At 43.4% G+C, this 24721-nt stretch overlaps 1 protein-coding gene across 1 annotated transcript; it reads right to left on the bottom strand.

The window, feature by feature from the left end:
- Positions 1 to 4718: 4718 nt before the first annotated feature.
- LOC134623558 (protein NLRC3-like) lies at positions 4719 to 23069 on the bottom strand. The gene is made up of 8 exons (XM_065469861.1): positions 22960 to 23069; positions 21153 to 21229; positions 19209 to 21036; positions 14003 to 14179; positions 10460 to 10636; positions 7917 to 8090; positions 5600 to 5773; positions 4719 to 4924 (listed from the first exon to the last, which is right to left on the bottom strand). Exons 1-8 carry the CDS (start codon positions 23067 to 23069, stop codon positions 4915 to 4917), a joined length of 2727 nt encoding a protein of 908 aa, XP_065325933.1. The 3' UTR covers positions 4719 to 4914.
- Between the last annotated feature and the right edge of the window lie 1652 nt (positions 23070 to 24721).

The raw sequence follows: 24721 nt of genomic DNA on the forward strand, positions 1-24721 counted from the left end.
AATGAATGCAAAACATGCTTACAGACACAAACATGACAGGGGTTTATTTTACAGGGTAAAGGTGGACCACAGGTTGCTTTGGTTCTGCTTAGCAACTACTGAGGTAGAAGGTATTAAAGATAAATATGCAGTAAGTGAACAGGAATTGTGTGAAGGTGAGCCGGGTGAAACAAAATGTTGTAGATAATGGAAACTTGTCTAACGGGCATTAACAGTAACTTTTGCATGTTATGTATATGCTTGAAACCAAAAGAGGCGTAAATCCAGATAGAAAACTTTGAAGTGTGCTTTTTAGCGGAGAGTCAGGCTGACATGGGGATGGTGTGTATTTTACTGGGGTTGTGTTTAATAAAACTACAAACGTTGCTCACACACATAAAGAGTATGGAGACTAAATAAAGTTAATATAATGGATAGAGCCCAGAATATGATAATACCTAAGTAAAATCAAATGTAATGTTTGATTTCACTTTTATTGGGAAACAATCAGGCTAGAAATGTGAGTAACCTATGTTTAAACTGTGAAAACACTCTCCACATACTTTGACACTGTGCAACTCTGAGTGATCCATGGAATCAAGCAACTGTTACATATCTGTATTAAACTAGCCAACATAGACTCACCACAAAATGATGTAGGATCTTATGTTGATTATCATATTCTTACTTATGTACACACACACACACAGAAGGGGAATTTCAAAACAAAACAAAAAAACAATTTCCCTTATCCTGTCAAGCACAGGAGCAAAATAAAAATCTCTTTGGGCTCTGTTAAAAATTTCTTTAGTAAAAGTGTAAAAGGCCAAACCTAAGAGGTTGGGCAACCCGGAAAGTCCCTCCAGTATCAGGAGTTAATAGTCAGGAAACATTCTTCACTTTAACGCCTTTTTTCTGAAAAACCACTGACTGATAGATGCAGATAGACATACAAGTGCACATACATCCAGATGTGCATTTAGACATTAAAAGTGTAGAGGCATGTACACACAGATTGGCAAACCGGTACAGAGTCTAACTGAAGAGTTTAACAAAGCAGACGTGGCAGTAGGGTTTATCATTTTTGCCTGATATGTTATTGTGAACCAACTTTGAATAATGACAGGAACCTTAGATGAACACAGTAGGTTAGTAAGGTGTAGCAGAGAGAGGCTGTTTGTTTTTATCCCTTACAGGAGAAGATTTCACTAGAGAGGGTAAGAGCGACACAGCGGACTTGGGAATGGTGGTTTCGGCGCCCATGGTGCCATTAATGGATCTAGAGGTGACAGAGTGGGTTGAGCGGTGACACAAGACACAGTATAGTGACCTCTTGTGGGCAAGAGGTCATGAGAGGGAATTGTAATATTTAAAGAAATTAGGTCACTGCTGAACTGTATATAACATCATCCTTAACATTACATTAATTATCATTTCATCAAAGTGTTTATTGAAGCTGCTGGCATTATGTTATAAGTTATATTATAGGGGTTATCATAATCAAATATTAACATTTTTATTACAGGTGCAGTTATAACTACTTTAAAATGATTGAGTTAAATATATATATCATAACTCATATGCTGAGTATATTGGTATAGTAAAATAGTAGCTGAGCAAAGGCCTGAATGTATTCAGCTTCTTGTGGTATTTGAGTTTGCTTAGTTACAGGTGACGGAAGGATGTCTTTGAGGTCACCATGGACTGGACATCCTTCCGTCACCTGTAACTAAGCAAACTCAAATACCACAAGAAGCTGAATACATTCAGGCCTTTGCTCAGCTACTATTTTACTATACCAATATACTCAGCATATGAGTTATGATATATATATTTAACTCAATCATTTTAAAGTAGTTATAACATGATTGCTTCTGTTGTATAAAAATGTTAATATTTGATTATGACAACCAAATATAACTTATAACATCTGCCAGCAGCTTCAATAAACACTTTGATGAAACATGACTATATTTTTACTGTTCTTTCCTCATTTTAAGGATGATGGTTATATACTGTTCTTGTTGCAGGTGGAATGAGAGACATGAATAAAGTGCAACATGCAGTAAATGGAACAATGTGCATTGATGTTACAGATCGTGAAAAGTAGTGAAGTGAATTTGTTCATAACAAGCAAAAATCAAATACGTTTGAAACTGACCACTTAATGCTAACCAGAGGTGTCAAAAGTGCACATTCCTTACTAAAGTTTAGATACCTCGAGGGTCGGACCTGCTGTAGCGCTAACAAAGTGCCAACGTAATCAGTGTAAGCAAACTAGATGATTCCTACAATTATATAATTATTAACGTCAAATTTAGACACGAAAGACTCTGTGCCAACCTTTACGATCCACTTGCAAGGTTTCCACAGTCGATGATCCATGCGTGGCTTTAATTTTATTTTAAATTGTAATTACAATGTTGAGAAACTCCCTGTAAAACTTTCATCCTTCCATAAGCAAGTCCTCTTAGTGTGGACCCTCATTTATAAACACAACTTCTCACCACACAAATACCTCATCTGGAACAACAGAGATATTTTATTTAAAAATAAATCACTTTTCCTGGACACTTGGGTCCAAAATGGGATCCTATTGGTGGCTCAGCTGGTTAATAAAGAGGGACAACTACTTACTTACAACGACTTTATTGCACTATATAATTTTCCAATCAGTGTTCAGGAATTCTCAGTGGTGCTTGGTGCCAGACCCTCAGGGACTTTAATGTTATATAAAAACACTGACAGCTTGATATCTACCTCAGTCACTCTCCCTGATCCAGCTGAGTCAGCAGTAGGAAAAATCTGCTTTTCACAGGATCTTGGTAACAGCAATAAGAGAATACGTAGTTTATTCCAAGAAGATATCGTCTCTCTCCCTTATATAATATCTTACTGTAACCGATATGTTCCAGATATCAAGTGGAAGACAGTCTGGATGATCCCCCATAAATATTTGATTGTAAATAAGGTGAAGGAAGCATCATTTAAAATTCTACATAAATGTTATCCAGCCAGTCACTACATGGTAAAATTTCAAAGAGACATAAATACTAATTGTACTTTCTGTGGGGATCATCCAGAAACTGTGACTCATCTTTTTCGGTTCTGTGCTTCTACACAGAGATTCTGGAAGGAATTTAGCAGGTTTGTTATTGTCAAGATTTTAAGGGAGTTTTCTTTACGATGGGAAAATGTTTTACTCTGTTTCTTTAAGTTCCCCAAGAAGAATGATAAATGGTTTTATAATACATTTGTTAATACTTTTAGCTAAATCTTTTATCCATAAAAGTAAGTTTACTAATAAAACACCATATTTCTGTCATTTTTTTAAGGATGTGGAATTGTACATACAATCAATATCAGACTCCACCAACAAAAAGGCTCTCAAAACAATATATATCTGTGAATTTTTGTGAGTATTCATATAATTATTACTTTTTTCTTTTTACCCCTGGTTTTGTGTGTTCATGTTCTGTTCTTTTGTATACTTCATCTGTTCGTATGTTGTATACTCATTGTTTGTTAAATAAAGTTCTTTAAAAAAAAAGTCGATGATCCATGCAGGAACGTATCTCTGCCTACTGTGGAGGTCACATGTTTCCGGCTACTGTGGAGGTCCCAATATGGCGCTCCCCAGTGGCTGCAGCCAGACCCTTTTCCCTCCTGCCTCCACTTTCCCTCATCCACCTGCTGCCTCTGTGGAAGCTCCACCATAGCCACCAACAAACAACTGACTTATTTTTACACATCGACCAGCATCCGGCCAATCCACCACCTTTCACTGTTTATACCGTTACAAAAAACATCATCAGCCTATAAAAACTAAAAATCACCATCGGTATGCCCGATGGCCAGTCCAGCTATGGTCGTGCCATCAGTTAACCCTTCACGTGCCAGCTGTGACACGCGTGCCCAGGGTTGCCGACCCCTGCTCTAAAGCATCTGATTTGGATTCCTGCGATCAAATATATTTTCCTTTGGCTTTGTTTTCTTCCCATTTGTGGCTTTAATGTAGTGTTACATCCTGTTTGTTTGCTTCCATCTGTATACATGTCCAGATTCACTGTTATGTTTCTATTCTTACATTGCTGTGTGATCACTGTTCCCTCTGCTGACTGATGTGACCTTTTGTATCTCACACTGATACTTGTCATATTTGTATCTGCGCCTAAAAGATAAAAAGTTTTCCATGCTAAAACACAGCTCCACCTCCTGCAGTTCTCCCTCTGCACCACTAGATGTCTCTGTTATCTAAATGAAGACGTGCAGCACAGCAACCACAGCAGCGCTCAGATCACACGTGTCCTGTTCTTATGTATAAAAGCATGAAACAGGTGAGACAGGTGGGATCAATATTAATGTTGTGGAAATATATGAAAAAGCTACAGAAGAGTGAAAACATTTCGTGTTTCTAGAAAGATCTTTCAGCTCATAGCTGCTCACAGACTGTATTTACAAGTGACAAACTGCAACTCTACAGTACATCTACAGTATATATCAAATCTATTCTGTATTCAAATCTATTGAGTGATGTTTGAAAGTCTTTCCAGGTGAGTTTGATCCAGGAGGGTCTGAAGCCAGAGTCAGACAGAGACTGTGCAGAGACTGTAGAAGGACAGAGCAGCAGCAGAGCAGTCCAGATACACTGATGATCCTCTGTCAGATCCAGAGGGACACACAGGGATGATGCTGGACTCTACATTGTGTCTGACAGTGGAGCTGTTCTCAGAGCAGTTCAGTCTGCAGCACTGACAGTCATCTGCACTTCATTCCTCTGTCAGTCACTGCTGGATGAAGCTCTCCTCTCCACCTCCCAGTAACATGGCCCAGTCAGAGCGTCTCTACACACAAGCTGCTGCTGCTTCAACCTCTCTGGATCATCAGGACACAGCTGCTCCTCTCTCAGCACACACACCGTCCTGTTTACCATCATCACCTCCACCTGCAGAGAGAAGAAGGAAGAGCAGAGGAGATAAACGAGTGTTTCCAGAGACTCTTCATCAGCTGTCAGTCAGTGATGCAGCACATCCAGTATAAAGAGCAGCAGGGACTTCAGTGCTGGGACTGTACTAGGACTCATTGTTGCTTCACTTTTTCTAATCTTTGGATTTTTATTGAAGTTTATGAAGATGTTTTTCCCTCCTAGTTTGAGTTTGGACTTTCATTCATTAGAAGAAGCTTGGTGTGTCCACTCTGAGCTCTGTAGGAACCCCAACAACAAGCCCAACAATCCAGATGGACGGTTCCAGCTGTTAACTGGAGGAATTCCATCCAAACATCTGCTCTCACTAAAGTCTTCCTCACCTACAGACTGTGTTCTTCACTGCTTTAAACTTGGAAATGAATGCAGTCATTGGTCTGCGTGCTGCTTTGTTCAGAGAGCTGATTGGCTGTTGACAGTGTTTGATCAGAGCGTGTCAGCCGTTACTATGGTGACCATAAAGGTGAGAAACAGGAAGTGTTTGTGTCCAACCCTGAAGCCTGTCACCATTCTCCTCTCACAGCTTCACTGAGAAGCTGCAGCTTTACAGGAAACACTGGATCTTTGTTTCATACTGACTGTGTTTAGTACAATACTGCTGACAGCACCACCCACTCACTCCATCACTCTACTGACCTCAGAGTCTCCAGTCTGTAGTCTGGACTCTGCTGAAGATCAGACAGCTGCTTCACATCTGGATCCTTCAGGTTGTTTCCCCACAGCTCCAGCTCTCTCAGATGGGAGGGGTTGGAGTTCAGTGCTGCTGCCAGATAATCACAGCTGATCTCTGACAAACCACAGCCCCCCAATCTGTATAAAGAATGAAAGATGTTTATTAGACAAAGTGCTTGAAATCATTCAGTGTTTCATCATCTGTTCAGAGCTGAAGAAGGTTCAGAATGTAGAAGTTTAGAAAATGGAAACTCCAAACAGCTGAAGCCAACAGGAAGCAGCTTCAAACAAACACAACAAGAGAAAAAACTCTGAATGTTTCACATTAAAGTCGTACATTTCTCATAAAAACAGGACAAAGACTTGAAAAAGTCGTGTTTTTCCTTCCAGGAACCACAAGGCTTCACTTTTAAAGGTGAAGTGTGAAAGAAATGGACATATTTGAAGTCCAACACCTTTTTCCAGTCACATGATTAAAGCAGACAAACTACAAGCTCATTTTCATTCCAACAAGTCATCTTCTGACCTGGACTAACAACACTGGTCTCTATGTGCAGCTGGCTGTGAGACCAGTGCTCAGGGAGCGTCTACAAAGTGCAACACTGAAAGAACATCACACACTCATTTGCTTCCAGCACTTTCACACAAACATCTACTGTCATTATTGCCACCAAACTCTGTGGATCCTTTATTGCAAATTCAAATGGGATCAAATGGTCAGACAAAAGAGGGTTATGAGGAAATATGATGAAATGTTGTGTATTAGCAGCAAGTTATTGAATCATTTTCCTCACAAACCAAACAAAATGATTGACAAACATGTTTTTACAAACTCAGTGTTGGACTTGGATCAGCAGGATAAGCTGATGTTTAAAGGCATTTGAGTCTCGCTGTATGAGAGTCCAGTTATTCCTCAATATTTATGGATGATGTTCTTTCAGTGTTGCACTTTGTAGACGCTCCCTGAGCCTCACAGCCAGCTGCACATGGACCAGCTGACATTACCCAGCATTAGAGGCGGCTGTAAAAAAATGGATTTTCCTATTTAAATGGTTTTAATTTGAATAAAGTGATGTTGATTCATTCAATCCTGAATGGATTTTTAATATAAATGTATTTTGCCAGAATCTCAGGTTAAAGCTCCCAAAAGCATTTCAACAACAAGCAAACAGATAAAAGAGTAAATGAGAGCAGTTAAACACACAAAGATGGAAACACAGAGCGTGGATCGTTCACTCGACGGCACGTACACGGACACGCCGTCGGGGCTGAAAGTGGACAGCTCACAGATCCTGAAGCTGCAGGTTTCATCTGTCTCCAACCAAAACTGAGTGAACCAGCAGCAAAAGAAGATCCAAACTACGCTTTACGTTTGATGAACATGGTCATGAATTCTCTCTGACTTTGACCTTTACTTCCTGCACAGCTCTCTCTCTCTCAGTGTACTTCAAGAACAGTTTACCTTCAAAAATCTGTTTTCTGCATTATTCACTGCTTATTACGCACCAGTCTGCTGTTGTGTTCACTGCTGTCGGCCTCCGAAAACAAAGCCTCATTTCTGCTGTTCAATACTGAAGAAATGTAAACCTTTTAAAATGATGACAGATTACAAACTCTCAGCTGTGTCTGTAATCAAACCTCTGTAACTTTGCTTCACTTCAGCAGCATCAGCTCATGTTCACATGTTGATTCATGGTTTGCTTCAGTTTTTGATCGACTGCAGAAGATTTTGAAGGTTATCTGCTATAAAAAGCCAGAAGAGGAAAATCTGCTTCATGTGTTTCTGTTTGATCCTCAGTGACTTTGACACAAAGGCCTCTGCTGTGATGATCACACCTCTGATCAAGTCTCACAGTGTTTGTTTTTATACATATGGATATGTGCTGATAAATGATCAGAATTAGAATATTTCCCACTGTCTGCTGTGTGCCGTGACCTTTGACCTGCTAAAGACAGACAGCTGTGGATTATTCATTGTTGTGTCTGATACTTAGAACTGTGAGGAAGAACACTACACAGTTAATCAGGGTCCCCTCTCTCTGAATCAGGAAAGGTGGGCAGGCCGCGTGTGGGCCGCGGGCCATACGTTGAGTCTCACTGTTTGAAATGTGAACATTGTTCTGCTGCAGTCAATGGACTAAACCAGAGAAGAAGAAAACAGACTTTACCATGAAGATCCTCAGTGTGGATCAGTATAATATCAGCCTGATGTCTGCAGTTTAGTGTCAGCACAACTTTCACATCATATTCATCTCAGCACAACTAAAACATGCTGACTGACCTCAGAGTTTCAAGTCCACATCCTGGAATCTCCAGGATACCACACAGACACATCACTCCTGAATCCTGCAGGTTGTTGTAGCTCAGGTCCAGCTCTCTCAGATGGGAGGGTTTGGAGTTCAGCGTTACTGCCAGATAATAACAGCTGATCTCTGACAAACCACAGTACCTCAATCTGTATAAAGAATGAAAGATGTAAGTTTATTAGACAAAGTGTGAGCTTGAAATCATTCAGTGTTTCATCATTTGTTCAGAGCTGAAGAAGGTTCAGAATGTAGAAGTTTAGAAAATGGAAACTCCAAACAGCTGAAGCCAACAGGAAGCAGCTTCAAACAGGAAACTGTGCAGAGTTTCAGACTATATGTCCTGATGCAGCCAGTTGGATTTTGGAGATTTGAATCTCTGTTCTGTGACTAAGTCCTTGAATCATTTCTTTCAGTTGGTCCAACAAGACAGACTAAGTATTGGACATGTGTTGTGGCTCCATTAGGGGAGCTTCTACATGTGATGTGATGGCCCCTCTGGGTCTGTCAGGTCACAGCACTGAAGAGAGCTCAAACTGGGCACACAGTTGTTCCAGTCTGGACCAAAGACTCTATACTGGGACTGAGGGACTGCTATGACTGCACCCACTGGGACTTTTTAAAGGCTCATGTTCTCACTTAGATCATCGATTTCTACTTACATTTCTTTCTGGGAAAAATGGGGATTACTTTGAAAACAGGAAGTATTTTCCCCAATAAGCAGCCCTGGATTAGTAAATCACTCCAACATGTTCTCAGGCAGAAGAAGCTGTCTTGTTATGAGGGAGAGAAGAAAAAGATTGAGGCACAGAAACTTGTTGAAAGAGAGATAAAGCAGCTAAAATCAGGTGTAAAAGTAAAGCAGAGGATGAGCTGAATAAAGGACACTCAAGGCTGGCTTGGAAAGGAATGAAGTCCATGGTGGGGATGCAGAACAAGGAGCAAAGATGAATGTGATGCTGAATCAGCAGAAGGCTTGGACTCATTGGATTCCAGCTTTGATATCATTGATTTCAATGAAGAGCTTTGTGATTGTAGCAAAGGGCTGGTAGCTCTGAGAGTCCCACTGATGAGGTGTTTGTGTGGAAATCTCTTAGTGGGACCAAAGAGAGAAAAAGCCCTGGTCCTGATGCTGTGGGAGGGAAATGATTGAAGTGTGCTGTGAGGAAGTGACTGGGAGATTTTCACACATTTTCCAGTCCTCCTTGGATCAACAGGAAGTTCCCAGCATATGGAAACAAAGGTTAAGTGTCCTATGGCACTCAGCGATGATGGTGCTGTGGCCCCACCACCTCCACCTCTTTGTAAAGGAACTAACTGTAATCTGAAGCTTCAAATGGAACTAAGACTTCCTCCACTAGGTGGCAGTGTCTGATGAGAAAGTGTTAGTGGAGCTGGCCTGGAGTCAGAAACAGGAAGATGCAGGATTTGGGCTGAAATGGGGAAAAGTGGTTGGCACTAGTGCCTTAAAGCAAGAAGGTTGTAGGTTGAAGCTTGTTGGCCTTTCTGTGGAGGTTGGATGTTCTCCCACAGGCCAATGAAATGCAGCTTAGGTTCATTGGTGCTTCTAAATTGGCTGTAGGTGTGGATGTGAGAGAGTGCTTCTCTGTCTCTCTCTGTTGGCCCTGTGATGGACTGCTCACCTGTGCAGGTGGACCACGCCTCTTGCCCTATGACAGCTAGGGCACAGGCTGCAGCCCTGTGAGCCTAAGCTGAATAAACAGTTAGCAAAAATGATCCATAGATGGCCTGAAATCCCCCAGTTAGCAGTTTGGTAGATAGCTATGACATGCTAATCCCATCCAGCAGCTGTATTCTACCTGTAAGCTGATCCCTGCTGAGCCAAAGCACTTTTTCACATACAAATTACAACCTTTAATAGAAACCTATTGGTCAGCATCTTATTAGCCTGCTGTTAGCTTCATTCCACAGAAAACTGAGAGAAACTAACAGAGTTGATAAAGAATAAAGAGAAATGTGCTGATTTAAAGCCTTTGAAGTGCTTCAGATGATCTCTGTCCACTTCTGTCCACTCATTCATTCATGTAAGCTTCTAATGCAGCTTTGATCTTCACAGTCTGCTTCATGAAACTCATTCTAACCCTGAATGTCAGAGTGTTCCTCCTTCTCTTTCCCATCATTCATGCTGGCAGTGGAGGAGATTTGGATGTTGGACTGTGTTTTGGATGATGTGTGTATGTTTGTGTTGGACTGCTGTCTGTAAAGCAAACGCACATTTTGCTTTGGATTTCAGTGTCAGACAGACTTTAAGGTGGAATGAAGAGTTGGAGAGTTTCACAGTGAATCATCCAGTGGAGGATGTTTCTTCTTCTTTGAAAGTTTGAAATGTGAACATTGTTCTGCTGCAGTCAATGGACTAAACCAGAGAAGAAGAAAACAGACTTTACCATGAAGATCCTCAGTGTGGATCAGTATAATATCAGCCTGATGTCTGCAGTTTAGTGTCAGCACAACTTTCACATCATATTCATCTCAGCACAACTAAAACATGCTGACTGACCCCAGAGTTTCAAGTCCACATCCTGGATTCCCCAGGAAACCACACAGATGCATCACTCCTGAATCCTGCAGGAAGTTTTTGTAGCTCAGCTCCAGCTCTCTCAGATGGGAGGGGTTGGAGTTCAGTGCTGCTGCCAGATAATCACAGCTGATCTCTGACAAACCACAGTCCCACAATCTGTATAAAGAATGAAAGATGTAAGTTTATTAGACAAAGTGCTTGAAATCATTCAGTGTTTCATCATCTGTTCAGAGCTGAAGAAGGTTCAGAATGTAGAAGTTTAGAAAATGGAAACTCCAAACAGCTGAAGCCAACAGGAAGCAGCTTCAAACAGGAAACTGTGGAGAGTTTCAGACTATATGTCCTGATGCAGCCAGTTGGATTTTGGAGATTTGAATCTCTGTTCTGTGACTAAGTCCTTGAATCATTTCTTCCAGTTGGTCCAACAAGACAGACTAAGTATTGGACATGTGTTGTGGCTCCATTAGGGGAGCTTCTACATGTGATGTGATGGCCCCTCTGGGTCTGTCAGGTCACAGACTGAAGAGAGCTCAAACTGGGCACACAGTTGTTCCAGTCTGGACCAAAGACTCTATACTGGAACTGAGGGACTGCTTTGACTGCACCCACTGGGACTTTTTAAAGGCTCATGTTCTCACTTAGATCATCGATTTCTACTTACATTTCTTTCTGGGAAAAATGGGGATTACTTTGAAAACAGGAAGTATTTTCCCCAATAAGCAGCCCTGGATAGACCCTGTGCACGAGAAAATGCTAACTTCCTGGTTTGCGACCGGATTTGCGGTTGTACATTTCCGGTAGCTTTACTTTGCGGTCAATCGGTACTGCGAAGATATTCTCCAAAATCATGTCCAAAACTCGAAAACGGAAAGATGGCGTTAAGTTACAAAGAGCAGAAGGTGGGAACACTCACCACTGTTGTGTCATAAAAAATCGAATGATCAATTTTGACGTTTAAAGAGTTTAGATCGATCAGTTGTTTACATCACTCAACACAAGCAGAACTGCATCACTGCAGCAGAAGACACATCGTCCACATTCAGAAGCACATCTCTGTATAGTGACTGGTCTTATGATTTAAACAGGCACATGTTCAGCATTCAAACTACAGGTGAACAATAGTCAAACCAGATGTTTCCCCATTATGTTGATATCAGCTAGTCAAGTACACACCTACACAGCATGTTAACAAACCGTGAAAAAAAGCCACACAAAAATGAACGATTGCTGGTGTGAGTACAAGAAAGCAATCATTATAATAGGATGTGTTAAATTTGTTTAGCTCACAGGAATAAGGAAGGATTGGTCTGTGTTTTAGTTTGGCTTAGCTGTAGGCCTGAGAGTGTGTAATTGTTTAGAGGGAAAGGAATTTATGGACACTGGGGGTCTGCTCTCATGAAAGGAGACAGGAAGCTACAGTTGGGGGTTGCTGATGCTGATGCTTGTACCTTTAATAAAAACTCATAATTGTTCTAACTTTGAAGTAGGTTTGCAGGAGACTCTCCACCTTATCTGTAAATGTAAGACAACAAGAGGCCAATGGCCCAGTGGATGCAGAGTGGGGGTCTCAGTGTTTGTAATATGTTAACTCTGTTTTCTATGTTGTGTAGAGGAATTTGGTTTAGCTTGGGTGAGGAGATTACTTTTATGACCCCCAGGAAGTCACGTATACAGAGACACACACAAACAGTGCTTTGACTGTTACGACACACCCACACCTACATGCACACTCACTCACGTGCACACACATACACACAGGTACGCGGATACAGTCACTCACGTGCACTCACATAGACATACAGGTATGCGCACACACAGGCACTCACGTGCTCGTGCATACACACAAACACAGAGTTTGCAGCACACCATGGGGGTTTTATGATGGGTCGCTTCTACAAAACTGCGTTTCACAGACAAAGGAGTGAAGATTTTGCAGAGGGACACCGGCCTTGCACGTCTTCCCTTCTAGAAGATGCATGCTTAAATGAAGATGAAAAAAGATGAATAAAGGTTTTGTGAAATGACTACTGAGTCCGGTGCAGTCTCTGGATGCCCGAGGAATAAAAAAGAACCGGGGTAAAACTGATTTCGCAACACTGGTAAGGGTTTCTATACATTAGTATTTACGAAGGGTATGTTGTGACTTACCTTCAAAATTACAGAGGTCCCTCGCTATAACGCGGTTCACCTTTCACCTCGCTGTTTGGCAGATTTTTTAGTGCAAGTTTGCATGCTTTTTTTACGTCACATTGTGTCCTGCGTCCTGATCGCTGCAGACGATCTCCTCCGTGCCGTCTCTCCTGTACAGTACAGAATCGCTGCATCGATGCTAGCAGTGTGACTCTGAAGTGCAGTACTGGATGTCCACGATGTCCACGAAACGTTTTACACCGTCAAAAATAAAATTGGCTACTTGATTTCACCTATCGCTGGTTATTTTTAGAACATAACACCCGTGATAAACGAGGGACAGCTGAGAAATGTAACATTTGAATCCTTTTCTCTTTTGCTCTGAGGCGCGGAGGAAAAATATCGACAAGTCAATGAACATCATTTACAGATATATTAGGTAAATGCCCTAAGACATCTATAGAAATGTAAATCGCTGCTTGACTCATTCATTTGCTTAACTTGCTTTGGACCGGAAACAAGGCGCGAATAGGACACCGGAAAACAAAGCTCCCACAGGAGTTTCCGCACCGGAAGTAGCATATGCTAACGTGCACATAGTCTATTTGTAAATCACTCCAACATGTTCTCAGGCAGAAGAAGCTGTCTTGTTATGAGGGAGAGAAGAAAAAGATTGAGGCACAGAAACTTGTTGAAAGAGAGATAAAGCAGCTAAAATCAGGTGTAAAAGTAAAGCAGAGGATGAGCTGAATAAAGGACACTCAAGGCTGGCTTGGAAAGGAATGAAGTCCATGGTGGGGATGCAGAGCAAGGAGCAAAGATGAATGTGATGCTGAATCAGCAGAAGACTTGGACTCATTGGATTCCAGCTTTGATATCATTGATTTCAATGAAGAGCTTTGTGATTGTAGCAAAGGGCTGGTAGCTCTGAGAGTCCCACTGATGAGGTGTTTGTGTGGAAATCTCTTAGTGGGACCAAAGACCACCTCTAATAGGTTGGTTTAGTCTTTCCAAGTCATAACTTCCCTTGGATCTGCGGTCCAGGCTCCTAAAATCATCCTAGTTTAACAAGCACTACAATCTAGAGGAGAGCTGCACTAACAGGTGTGACTGATGAGATCTGACCTGTAAGGATACTCATGTTTATGTGTATCAGGACAAGCAGGGAAGACCTGGACATCAACTCTGTCAGGCTGCCTGAGTCCGCTCACCCACATCAGCTCAGAACTCTGCATTATCTACTGAGTCAGACTCAGAGGATCAGGGATCAGAAGTTCTACACAGAGCTGAACCAGACTTCCTGTATAGAGGTCTGTGGGCCTACTGATCCACAGTGTCAGCACAACTTTCACATCATATTCATCTCAGCACAACTAAAACATGCTGACTGACCTCAGAGCTTCAAGTTTACATCCTGGACTCTCCAGGAAACCACACAGATGCTTCACTCCTGAATCCTGCAGCTTGTTGTTCCAGCTCAGGTCCAGCTCTCTCAGATGGGAGGGGTTGGACTTCAGTGCTGCTGCCAGATAATCACAGCTGAACTTTGACAAATCACAGTCGCTCAATCTGTATAAAGAATGAAAGATGTAAGTTTATTAGACAAAGTGTGAGCTTGAAATCATTCAGTGTTTCATCATCTGTTCAGAGCTGAAGAAGGTTCAGAATGTAGAAGTTTAGAAAATGGAAACTCCAAACAGCTGAAGCCAACAGGAAGCAGCTTCAAACAAACACAACAAGAGAAAAAACTCTGAATGTTTCACATTAAAGTCGTACATTTATCATAAAAACAGGACAAAGACTTGAAAAAGTCGTGTTTTTCCTTCCAGGAACCACATGGCTTCACTTTTAAAGGTGAAGTGTGAAAGAAATGGACATATTTGAAGTCCAACACCTTTTTCCAGTCACATGATTAAAGCAGACAAACTACAAGCTCATTTTCATTCCAACAAGTCATCTTCTGACCTGGACTAACAACACTGGTCTCTATGTGCAGCTGGCTGTGAGACCAGTGCTCAGGGAGCGTCTACAAAGTGCAACACTGAAAGAACATCACACACTCATTTGCTTCCATCATCCAACCTGAAGAGGAAACTGTGACAGCTCCCTTCAAAGTAAAAGCTGCTCCTTTTGGACACAGTATCAAAGAAAGTCTACAGTATAACATAGAAAAGACAGTTTTGGTTGTTTTTAAATTGTGCAGAAATGAAACTACACCTAAGCTCAATTATGTGACAGACATTTCATCCCATGTCAGTTTGGCCTCATCCTGGGCCGGATTATCCAGCACACACTCTGACCACAGGCCCAGGGGCCACGCACAGCTGGGCTCCATCCAAGAGACAGGAAACAAACCAACACAATAATAAAAAGCACCATGTGATCTTCTTACATCTTCAAGACAAACATAGTAAAAACATATTTGTTTCCTGATAAAATGATGTGACAGGTAGAACAGAGTAAAGTGGTGGTGTTACAGCCTTTCTCCCCTCTGCTGCCGAGGCTGTTAGTCTCTCCCAAACTCAGCTACAGGACTTCAAATGAATGAAAGCAGCAGAAGTGGCTTTACAAATGAAAGAGGAAGAGGAGAAGAAGAGGAGAGGGAGGCCACCCTGACCATCACTCCAGCTGAAAACATCACACTTCCATTAAAGTTGGTGAGAAAATGTTGAGCAGGATGAGCTGCTGGCTAATCTGGAGGCTGTAGCAGCAGCTCACAGTCACAGTGGATTTCCACTCATGAAAAAGCTCTGGCTGCTTCATTTCTCATCTCATATCAGAGACTTTAGTGAAGCTGTACTGTGATGCTTCCATATTCCAGTGAGGCCTCCAGAATGATTTCAGCTGTTCTGTACACACACTGTGTGCCCTGTATGGCTCAAAGTCTCTGCAGCCTGTTTTTATCTGCTATCATCAGATCTTCATCATCCTAAATATAAAATGTGTTATTATAAAAGCAGAAAATCTGCATTATAAACACAGACTGAATGTATATGAAGACAAAACAGAGTGAGGTCATAATCTGATGAATCTGCTCTTCACATCTGTGCTTCAGCTCCTCTTACTGTGTTTGACACAACGATTGAGTCTCTCTCAGACCTGCAGACTTTTAATGAGAATCTTTGTTTGGCTTTAATCTGCAGATGAAGGAGGAAGATGGTGTCACATTTAGGCTTCCATAATGTCCACAGTCTGTCACTGAGATCTGATCCAGAGTCAGAGTGAAGACACACATTTGGACTGTTTCCTGTTTTGACTCCAGAACATTTTGAATGAGTTCAGCTCAGTGAAGAGTTCCAGCTGGAAAGATGATCTCTGTTTGCTACCTGCTGTCAGGTACGACTGTTCACGTCCACACGCAGGAAAAACCTGCTGACTGTTACCAAACGGAGCAGAAATCTCATCACTGGACAATAATGATGAATGAACTCAGAGCTGCTGATATCAGATCTGATTTCAGGGGAACTAAACACAGAAATGATTGGCTCATTTTAGCTTTCTGAGCCATTATCTGCTGGTGTGTCGCTAGTTGGCAGAAAATGATTTGTATTCCTGTTCAGGGCTTCAGTGTTTATGAGTCCAGATCCAGGTGACAGCAAGTCAAAATGATGTTACCTGTCTGTGTCCAGCAGCAGCCTGTATTCACTTTGAATATTGTTATAACCTGACATGGATCAGTTTGTCTTTGATTGGTTTGTAAATGTCACTGTTTCCATTGGACCTGAGTGACGGTACAAAGACAGAGAGGGAGAGAAAGGAGAGAGAGGATGGAGACAGCAAAGAGAGAGCAAACACAAACAGGTGAGAGTGGACAGGTGACCAAGGTCAGCAACCAATCAGAGAGCTTCTGTTTGACCCACAGTCACTGATGATGACTGCACATAACCAACAGTGTGTTACTCTGATATCAAATATGGATCCTGCTCTTCTAATAATGATCATCAGATGATATTATTGTGTTATTTTGTAGCTGAATACGATGTTTGTGTGATTATCAGTGAAAGAAGCAGTGAGGAGGATGGAGAGAGAGAGAGGACAGAGGGTGAAGTTAGAAACACTAAAAGGATTTTTCATGGATTTCATGGATGATTTGAGTGATTTCCTTTTTTTTTTTTTTCCCTGTCCCATTTGGTATTTTAGCCATCAGAATTGTTGTCTGAAGACCAACAAGGATACCAAATGGATTTATTTTGCCAAATGGATCATCATGGCATTGCCGTATTGGTCCATTTGATCAAACTTTGTTGTTATTATTTATTTTATTTTCAGTTGTTACAGACGGGACAGACATGATTGGGGGATAGGAAAGGGAGAAAGAAAGATGAAGGAAAAGAAAAACAGAAGGGAAAAGGGACAGTGAGAAAGGGCACTTACAAAGACAAAGAAAAAAAATCTCCTGGATCACCTGTTGAGAGAAAAAGAAGAGAAAACAAGCAAAAAAACCAAAACAAAGCAACATACTAAACACAACACCATCACGTTAATCTAGCTAAGTGTAAACAGCAGTAAATACTAAATATTGAATGTTGTTGTGCGGCACAGACAATGCACACTGTGCTTTGAAGTAGCAGCTAAGAAAGGTGTAGTTTATGTCTACGAACAGTGAACACCCGTGTGCACACCTGTGTGGATCAACGCGCTTGTATTCAAAAGGTTTCCCCATGTAACGGTCTGCTAGAGGGTGTGGAGGGCCATAGCCCCGTCCTCCAGGGCATGAAGCAGGCATGGAGGAGATCCAGGCTCCAGACATCCAGAGGCCCCAGAGTGCGAGAGCCCAAGGAGTACCACCGGAGGGGCATCCGTGCCACCCTCCTGGGAAGGGCTGAGGAGATCCCCAGACGAGGGGTCACCCAGTAGCCACAGAGCAGAAGCCAGAGGGTGCTGCACTGGCGTGCCCGCCGGCTCTGCCGGAAGCCAGCTGTGCCAGAGTGAACCGAGCTGCAGGCCCCGAGGGCCCCCTTTGCCCCGGAAGAGGCCTGACCGAGCAACAGGTGCCAGGCCCCGCCAAGTAGCCACCGGGAGTGAGCTGGTGCATACCTGAGCGCCCAGCCCCGGACACCAAGAACCACCAATGCACCGACCCCTGAGGGCATCAGTTACCAGCAGGGAGTGTGGTGAGGGGAGATAGGCCTCCACACTTGGAGGGCCTGGGAGTTCCCAGGGAGGTGGAATCTAAGACCCGACCTGACATATAGACACAGACAAACAGGCACACACAGACACAAACATGCATTCCCACCCTCATGCACACATATACAAACACTCAGCACTCACCCAACGTAAGGATAGACATAAATGGACATGTACACACAATCACACTCCCCAAACATACTCTATACCCCGGGTCCAGGTACCCTCGCCCCCAGAGGGGGAAACGGCACCCAGACCCAAGAGATGTTACCCTTTTCCACGGGGTGGAGGCAAGCGGACCGCCCCAGGCTCCGCAGCAGCAGGGAGGCCAATCGGACAGCCAACACCTCCTCCCAGCCCCCCGCGCCCCGATGGCTAGTAGAGAACGGGGGTGTGTGAAGACCCCATACCTCCCTCCTCCCGCTCATGTGTAGTGTTGCTGCGTGTTGTTCTAAAGTGCATTTAAAACAAGGGAGGGCATGGTGCTGCTGCCAGGGAGCAGCAGGTGTTAGCACGGCCCCTCCCGAGAACCCTCAATGTCTACATCGATTTAAAATTGAGAGGTGGGCACCGGCGCCAGAGGTAGGGATGAATACACAGACCGTCCACTGGACGCCGTTAACGTGCCCACCCTCAAGGCCCTATATATATGTGTGTGTTATGAGAGTGTGAGTAATGTGGATGTCTAAGTTGTGGACTAAAATTGAGGCAAAGGTGGCCAGAAGGGGACAGAGGGGGGGATGCCTCCCCTGCACCCTGGTGACACACCTGCACCCCAAGGCCCTACCTGTGTGGGTGGGTGTGGTGGAGCGGGAAGAGGGAGGCAGCCGGGGATGGGGAGGAAAAGAAGGGAGGGGCATCTTGCCCCTCCCTAGGGCCAGCTCCCCTGCTGACCCCAATAGGCACCCCCGTCCTCTGGTACCCACCAAGGCAAGGGAGCCCAGGCTCATCCAGACCGGGGCCTACGGCAGCAGCACCGCCAAGCCCCACAGGACCCAGGGCAGCCCACCCTACCCCACCACAGAGGAAACTGTACCCACCCCAACATTCAATCATCTCCCAGACTACACAAGACAACAGACACCCAGGTTAAGTTTATTCTCCACCTCTCCTATGTCTCTACCCCACCTGCAGATTTGAGTGATTTCCAGCAGGACACTTAAACATGTCAGTGGACGTCCTAAAGAACATATTCACTGATATGAAACGTGTCATTGAACAGGATTAATATCAGTGGAAACATGGTGGAAACAGCTGTGACTGCATGGATGTGACACACTTCAAATCTGTTCTCCACTCTTGGATTTGGGATCCATGGAGCTGCTGCTGAGTCTGTACAATAAAGGATGGTGTGGAAGGTTGCAGCGTACGGACACAAACACTTTGTGCTTACAATCTGATTTTATTTTCAAAGTTAAACTACTAACCTACACTGATCAATGATGTTAATGATCACATCTGGACTCACCGAGCCTTTCTGCAGTTCCTCACAGCTGGAATCAGCCTCAGTCGTCCCCGCTCTGATGTTTTGTACTTAAGCAGGTTAAACTCATCAAGAACCTCCTCTGACATCTGCAGCATGAAGGCCAGAGCTGAGCACTGGATCTCAGAGAGTTCCTTCTCTGATCTGTTCTCTGACTTCAGGAACTCTTGGATCTCCTGAAATAATGAGAGGTGGTTCATCTCCATCAGACAGTGGAAGATGTTGATGCTGCTGTCAGGAGAGATTTTATCACTGTTCATCTTCTTCAGGTTGTTGATGACTCTCTGGATGGTTTCTGGACTGGTCTCTGTCTGACCCAGCAGACCTATTAAGAGTCTCTGGTTGGACTCCAGACAGAGGCCATGAAGGAACCGAACAAACAGGTCCAGGTGGACATTTTTACTCTGGAGGGATTTCTCCATGGCTCTCCTCAGAAATACATCAAGTGATTGGAGATCTTTGTTATCAAAAAGACTGGAAATCATCTTAATTAAAGATTTTGGTTTAAGGAAGTTCTTCAGCACCTTTGTCTTCCTGTTGGTGTGACAGTGGAACATGTAGACTGCAGCCAGAAACTCCTGAATGCTCAGATGAACAAAGCAGTAGACTGGTTTCTGGAAGATCACACACTCTCTTTTGAAGATCTCTGTACAAACTCCTGAGTACACCGAGGCCTCTGTCACATCCAGACCACACTGCTCCAGGTCTTCTTGGTAGAACATGATGTTTCCTTTCTCCAGATGTTCAAACGCCAGCCTCCCCAGCTTCAGAAGAACTTCCCTGTCAGCCTCCGTCAGCTCCTGTGGACTCGTCTCATGTCCCTCATGGTACTTGTTCTTCTTCCTCTTTGTCTGAACCAGCAGGAAGTGTGAGTACATGTCAGTCAGGGTCTTGGGCAGCTCTCCTCTCTGCTCTGTAGTCAACATGTGCTCCAGAACTGTAGCAGTGATCCAGCAGAAGACTGGGATACTACACATGATGTGGAGGCTCCTGGATGTCTTCATGTGGGAGATGATTCTGCTGGACAGCTCTTCATCACTGAATCTCCTCCTGAAGTACTCCTCCTTCTGGGCGTCAGTGAAGCCTCGTACTTCTGTTAGCCTGTCGACACATGTAGGAGGGATCTGATTGGCTGCTGCAGGTCGGGAAGTTATCCAGACGAGAGCCGAGGGAAGCAGATTCCCCTGGATGAGGTTTGTCAGCAGCTGGCTGACTGATGACTTCTGTGTGACATCAGACAGTAGCTTCCTGTTGGTGAAATCCAATGAAAGTCTGCTTTCATCCAGGCCGTCAAAGATGAACAAAAGCTGAGAGACAGCCAGCTTCTCTGCTGTGACCTTCTGTAATGTTGGATGGAAAACATGGAGCAGCTCCAGAAGACTGTACTGCTCATCTCTGATCAGGTTCAGCTCCCTGAATGAAAGCAGAACCACCACACTGACATGTTGGTTCTCCAAGCCCTCTGCCCAGTCCAGAGTGAACTTCTGCACTGAGAAGGTTTTTCCAACACCAGCCACGCCGTTGGTCAGAACCACTCTGATGGGTCTCTGTTGGTCAGGTAAGGCTTTAAAGATGTCCTGGCACCTGATTGGAGCGTCATGGAGGCCGTCCGTCTTGGAAGTTGTCTCCAGCTGCCTCACCTCATGTTGGGTATGAACCTCTTCACTCTGTCCCTCTGTGATGTAGAGCTCAGTGTAGATCCTGTTGAGGAGGGTTCTACTTCCTGTTTCATCACTTCCTTCAGTCACACGTTCACATCTCCTCCTCAGACTGATCTTATGTTCATCTAAAACCTCCTGCAGACCAACATCTGCTGAAAGAAAGAAAAACAATGAGACTAAAGAGAAAGAAAACTCTTCAATGTCTGAACAACACAAGAAGTCCAGTTTTCAGAAATGAGTCCATCAGCAGACAGATGTTCAGTCTTACTTTGTACACAGCTGCTCTGACTGGCTGTCTGCAGTCCAGCTCTGCTTCTGGATCTTTCTCCACACTTTGCAGAAGCTCTGATGGTGACACAGAAAAGTCAAAGTGGAGACACTTCTGTGCACCTTTGATTAGACTCATTATAAAAAGGAAAAGTTTGAACACAGTCATGTTTCCAGTTCACTGACTTACATTTATTCCATGGACACTCACTCTAACCTGAACCACAGCTACAACCCAACATTGTTGAGGCCTCATCTCCTCCTTTCCTGACTGTAGAGCTTAAATATGCAACAACCAACAAATAAAAGAATTTGGTTCATTTCAAAGAAATTCACACGGTGACCAAGTAAAGTAACCGTAGTAAAGGAGACAACATCCCGTTGATGGTGGGATTATTTGAAAGATTTGCTTTAGTCACGTCACCAAATGCAGTTGAACCACCCGTGGATCCATGTTTGACCATCTACCACTCTGAGCTCTGCTTTTTAATCATTTTATTATTATCATCATTCATTTATTCATTCTTTGGAGGGGGCTATTTCCTAATGCCGCCCTAATAAGGTGATGTTCAAGGGGAAATATAACAGAAACTCTTTCAGTGTTATTCATGAATAAATTAACAGATAAACTGTGAAGAAGAAGAAAACTGAGATTTAAAGGAGAGAGTGAGAAACTTGATCATCCATCCTCATAATCCATGTTTATCAGTATCTGCTGTGACCATCCTGCAGTAATAACTACAAGTCTACATTTCTGTGACTGTTGATCAATCACAGCAGGAATCTGAGCTCATCTCTGCACACAGAGCAGCTTCAGCTCTGGGATAAACTGCTCGCTTCACGTCCTTCTCAGCTCACAGACACTCATCCTGATATTTTCCTTTAACATTTGATGGTATAATTCATCTGAGTTTACACTTTATCTGCATAAATACAGAAAAACAGGCCCAAACACCATAAACCATCAGTTTCACCATGTAGAATATGTTGTTGTTTCCTTGCTTTTAATTCAGAGAAAAACTCTGATTTTGATTTTCTCTGTTCTCTTTGCCACAGCCCATCCCAGCAGCAGCTGAAGCAGCTGACTGTCACAACACTGAACAACCTGGCTGGCACACATGTTAATGTTAGCCATTTAAATATTAGCAGTTAGCTGAGGCCACAAGAAGAAGAGGCCCTAGAAGAACGATGGATGATAAGATTAGATTTTCAAGACTAGGCAGAGACGTGTTTTCCTTTACTGTCTCTTACAGAGGAGGGAGCAGATACCAGACGAGGTCACGGAGGTACGGGGAGGATTCGCAGCAGACAGCAAGACTGCCACGTCCACGCGAGAGAGCGATGGCTACGATAATCTCTGTTTTTGTCTCACTATATAATGTTGTACAGCCCATTTGAGGGTTCTCCTCTCTGTGAACCAGATGCTTGATTTCACACAGAGGTTCACCAACTCAATTTGATCAGTTATGGAACGATTTACCTCGACAGGCTCCTTCACTCGCTGCTTTTAAACCTCCTTTCAAACACACTTTTACTCCCTGACCTTTGACCCAGAGTGACATGTTGACTCACTACCTCAGACAGCTTACAAATAGTCTTTTTGTTTTTTGGTGCTGCCTAAAAGAACCGTAAAATATCTGTCCTATATACAGTTATGTTCATATATTTTTGTACTACATCAGGAAACTCAGAAATATAGTTTGTAATATTTTAATCCTTATTTTTAAAACTGTTTTTGTCATTTTTCTTCTCCCATTGCATCAAAAATCATTATTTACACTGAATAAATGAGTCAGCAGCTCTCTTACATTGTTGCTGCAGGTTCATTACTGAACTGTCGAGGTTCTCCTTTGGACCGGTCACTCCTCACAGACACACAGCTGGATGCTGCAGATCCTGCTCCATCCTCTTCCTCCATCTTCTTGATGTCAGGGTGGAGTTAGTCTGAGAGGCAAACACACACACTCAGAGGTGCTGTTGTACTGGAAGCATCACACTGACGGGTTTCTAAAGTTCTCATTGATCATTTCATGGAGTTTCTGTGGGAAACACTGTCCTGTGACGTATGTGTTATGGTGAGGGTCATGAGGGCTAACCAGCCCCACTCCTTACTCCTCATATTTCAGCCTGAAGCACAAGAACAGCCTAAACCTAACCAGGAGGCTGTAACCTCAAAGGGACTTCATGGTTAGAAATAAAGGTTCAATGAAATGAAGCAGATCATAAAAACATGAGTTCCAACTTTAAAAGAAGCATCCACACGATGACGGCACAGCAGAGGAGCACTTTCTCTAACACACTGATTCAGTTCCACTGACACAAGGACACACACAGGAAGGCACACACACACAAGCCTTTATAAGAAACAACACAATCATCTGCGCTTGTCAATCCAAGTCCTTAGCCCATGAGCCCGCGGTATCACACCACAGATATTCCCTTACTTTGAAAAAATAAAGACAGTTTTCAGAACAGACCTGATGTTTATGCTACAGCCTGTTTACCAATATAATCAATATCAGATATCAGAGCAACAGAAACCTCGGTGATCAGGACGCTGGGACTGAGAACAGGAAGTGGCTCAAACGTCACAGTTTCATGACGTCAGCCTGAACTCCACTCACGGAGTTTCTGTCGCCATTGTAGTTTTTAAAGTCCCGTGATAAAGGCGGGTCTTTCTGTGGATCCGCACGCTCATTGGCTAATAGCTCGAGATTGACACATCGTTATCCAATGAGCGTGCGGGAACTTCCGACATAAAGTTGTTTCCTTTGAAAAACCAAAGTCTGATTATTTTTGCCTCCACTGACGGAGCCTGTTGTTCCCGCCACAGAGACACAGTAATGTCAGAGCGGTGTTAACACTCACCCTGCCTCAGCACAGCTCTCACTCTCCTCCTGCTCTCTCACACTAAACGGAGGCTCAGCTAAACTCACTTCCTCTCTACTTACAGGAAACCAGCGCTCAGAGGAGCCGACCGGCCTCACGTTTCACCCACAGACACGAACAGCGTGGAATTATTTTATGTCATAAGAAGAAACATATTCATGTTAACACTCACCTGCCTCGAGGCTAAACATCAACAGAACACGTGAAGCCTCACAGAGTTTGTATGTCGAGGTGGGTAGGAGGGTTTGAGGGTTTGGGGAGGGGTCAGAGGGAAGAGGTCTCTCAGTCTGGATTCAATTCAATTCAATTTTATTTATACAGCGCCAAATCACAACAGAAGTAGCCTCAAGGCGCTTTATATTGTACAGTAGATAGCACAATAATAAATACAGAGAAAAACCCAACAATCATATGACCCCCTATGAGCAAGCACTTTGGCGACAGTGGGAAGGAAAAACTCCCTTTTAACAGGAAGAAACCTCCGGCAGAACCAGGCTCAGGGAGGGGCGGGGCCATCTGCTGTGATTGGTTGGGGTGGGAGAAGGAAGACAGGATAAAGACATGCTGTGGAAGAGAGACAGAGATTAATAACAGATATGATTCAATGCAGAGAGGTCTATTAACACATAGTGAGTGAGAAAGGTGACTGGAAAGGAAAAACTCAATGCATCATGGGAATCC

Source organism: Pelmatolapia mariae, unplaced genomic scaffold (assembly GCF_036321145.2).
Source record: "Pelmatolapia mariae isolate MD_Pm_ZW unplaced genomic scaffold, Pm_UMD_F_2 NODE_ptg000747l+_length_43236_cov_1, whole genome shotgun sequence".
NCBI classification, from domain to species: Eukaryota; Metazoa; Chordata; class Actinopteri; order Cichliformes; family Cichlidae; genus Pelmatolapia; species Pelmatolapia mariae.

What these genes read in the sequence shown, in the direction of transcription:
- LOC134623558 (XM_065469861.1), bottom strand. Translation starts at nt 23,069, where the DNA reads ATGGAGGAAGAGGATGGAGCAGGATCTGCAGCATCCAGCTGTGTGTCT. An exon ending in AATGAACCTGCAGCAACAAT is followed by an intron (nt 21,230 to 22,959) that starts GTAAGAGAGCTG and finishes TGTCACCATCAG; the next exon opens with AGCTTCTGCAAAGTGTGGAG. An exon ending in TGTGGACTTGAAACTCTGAG is followed by an intron (nt 5,774 to 7,916) that starts GTCAGTCAGCAT and finishes TTCTTTATACAG; the next exon opens with ATTGGGGGGCTGTGGTTTGT.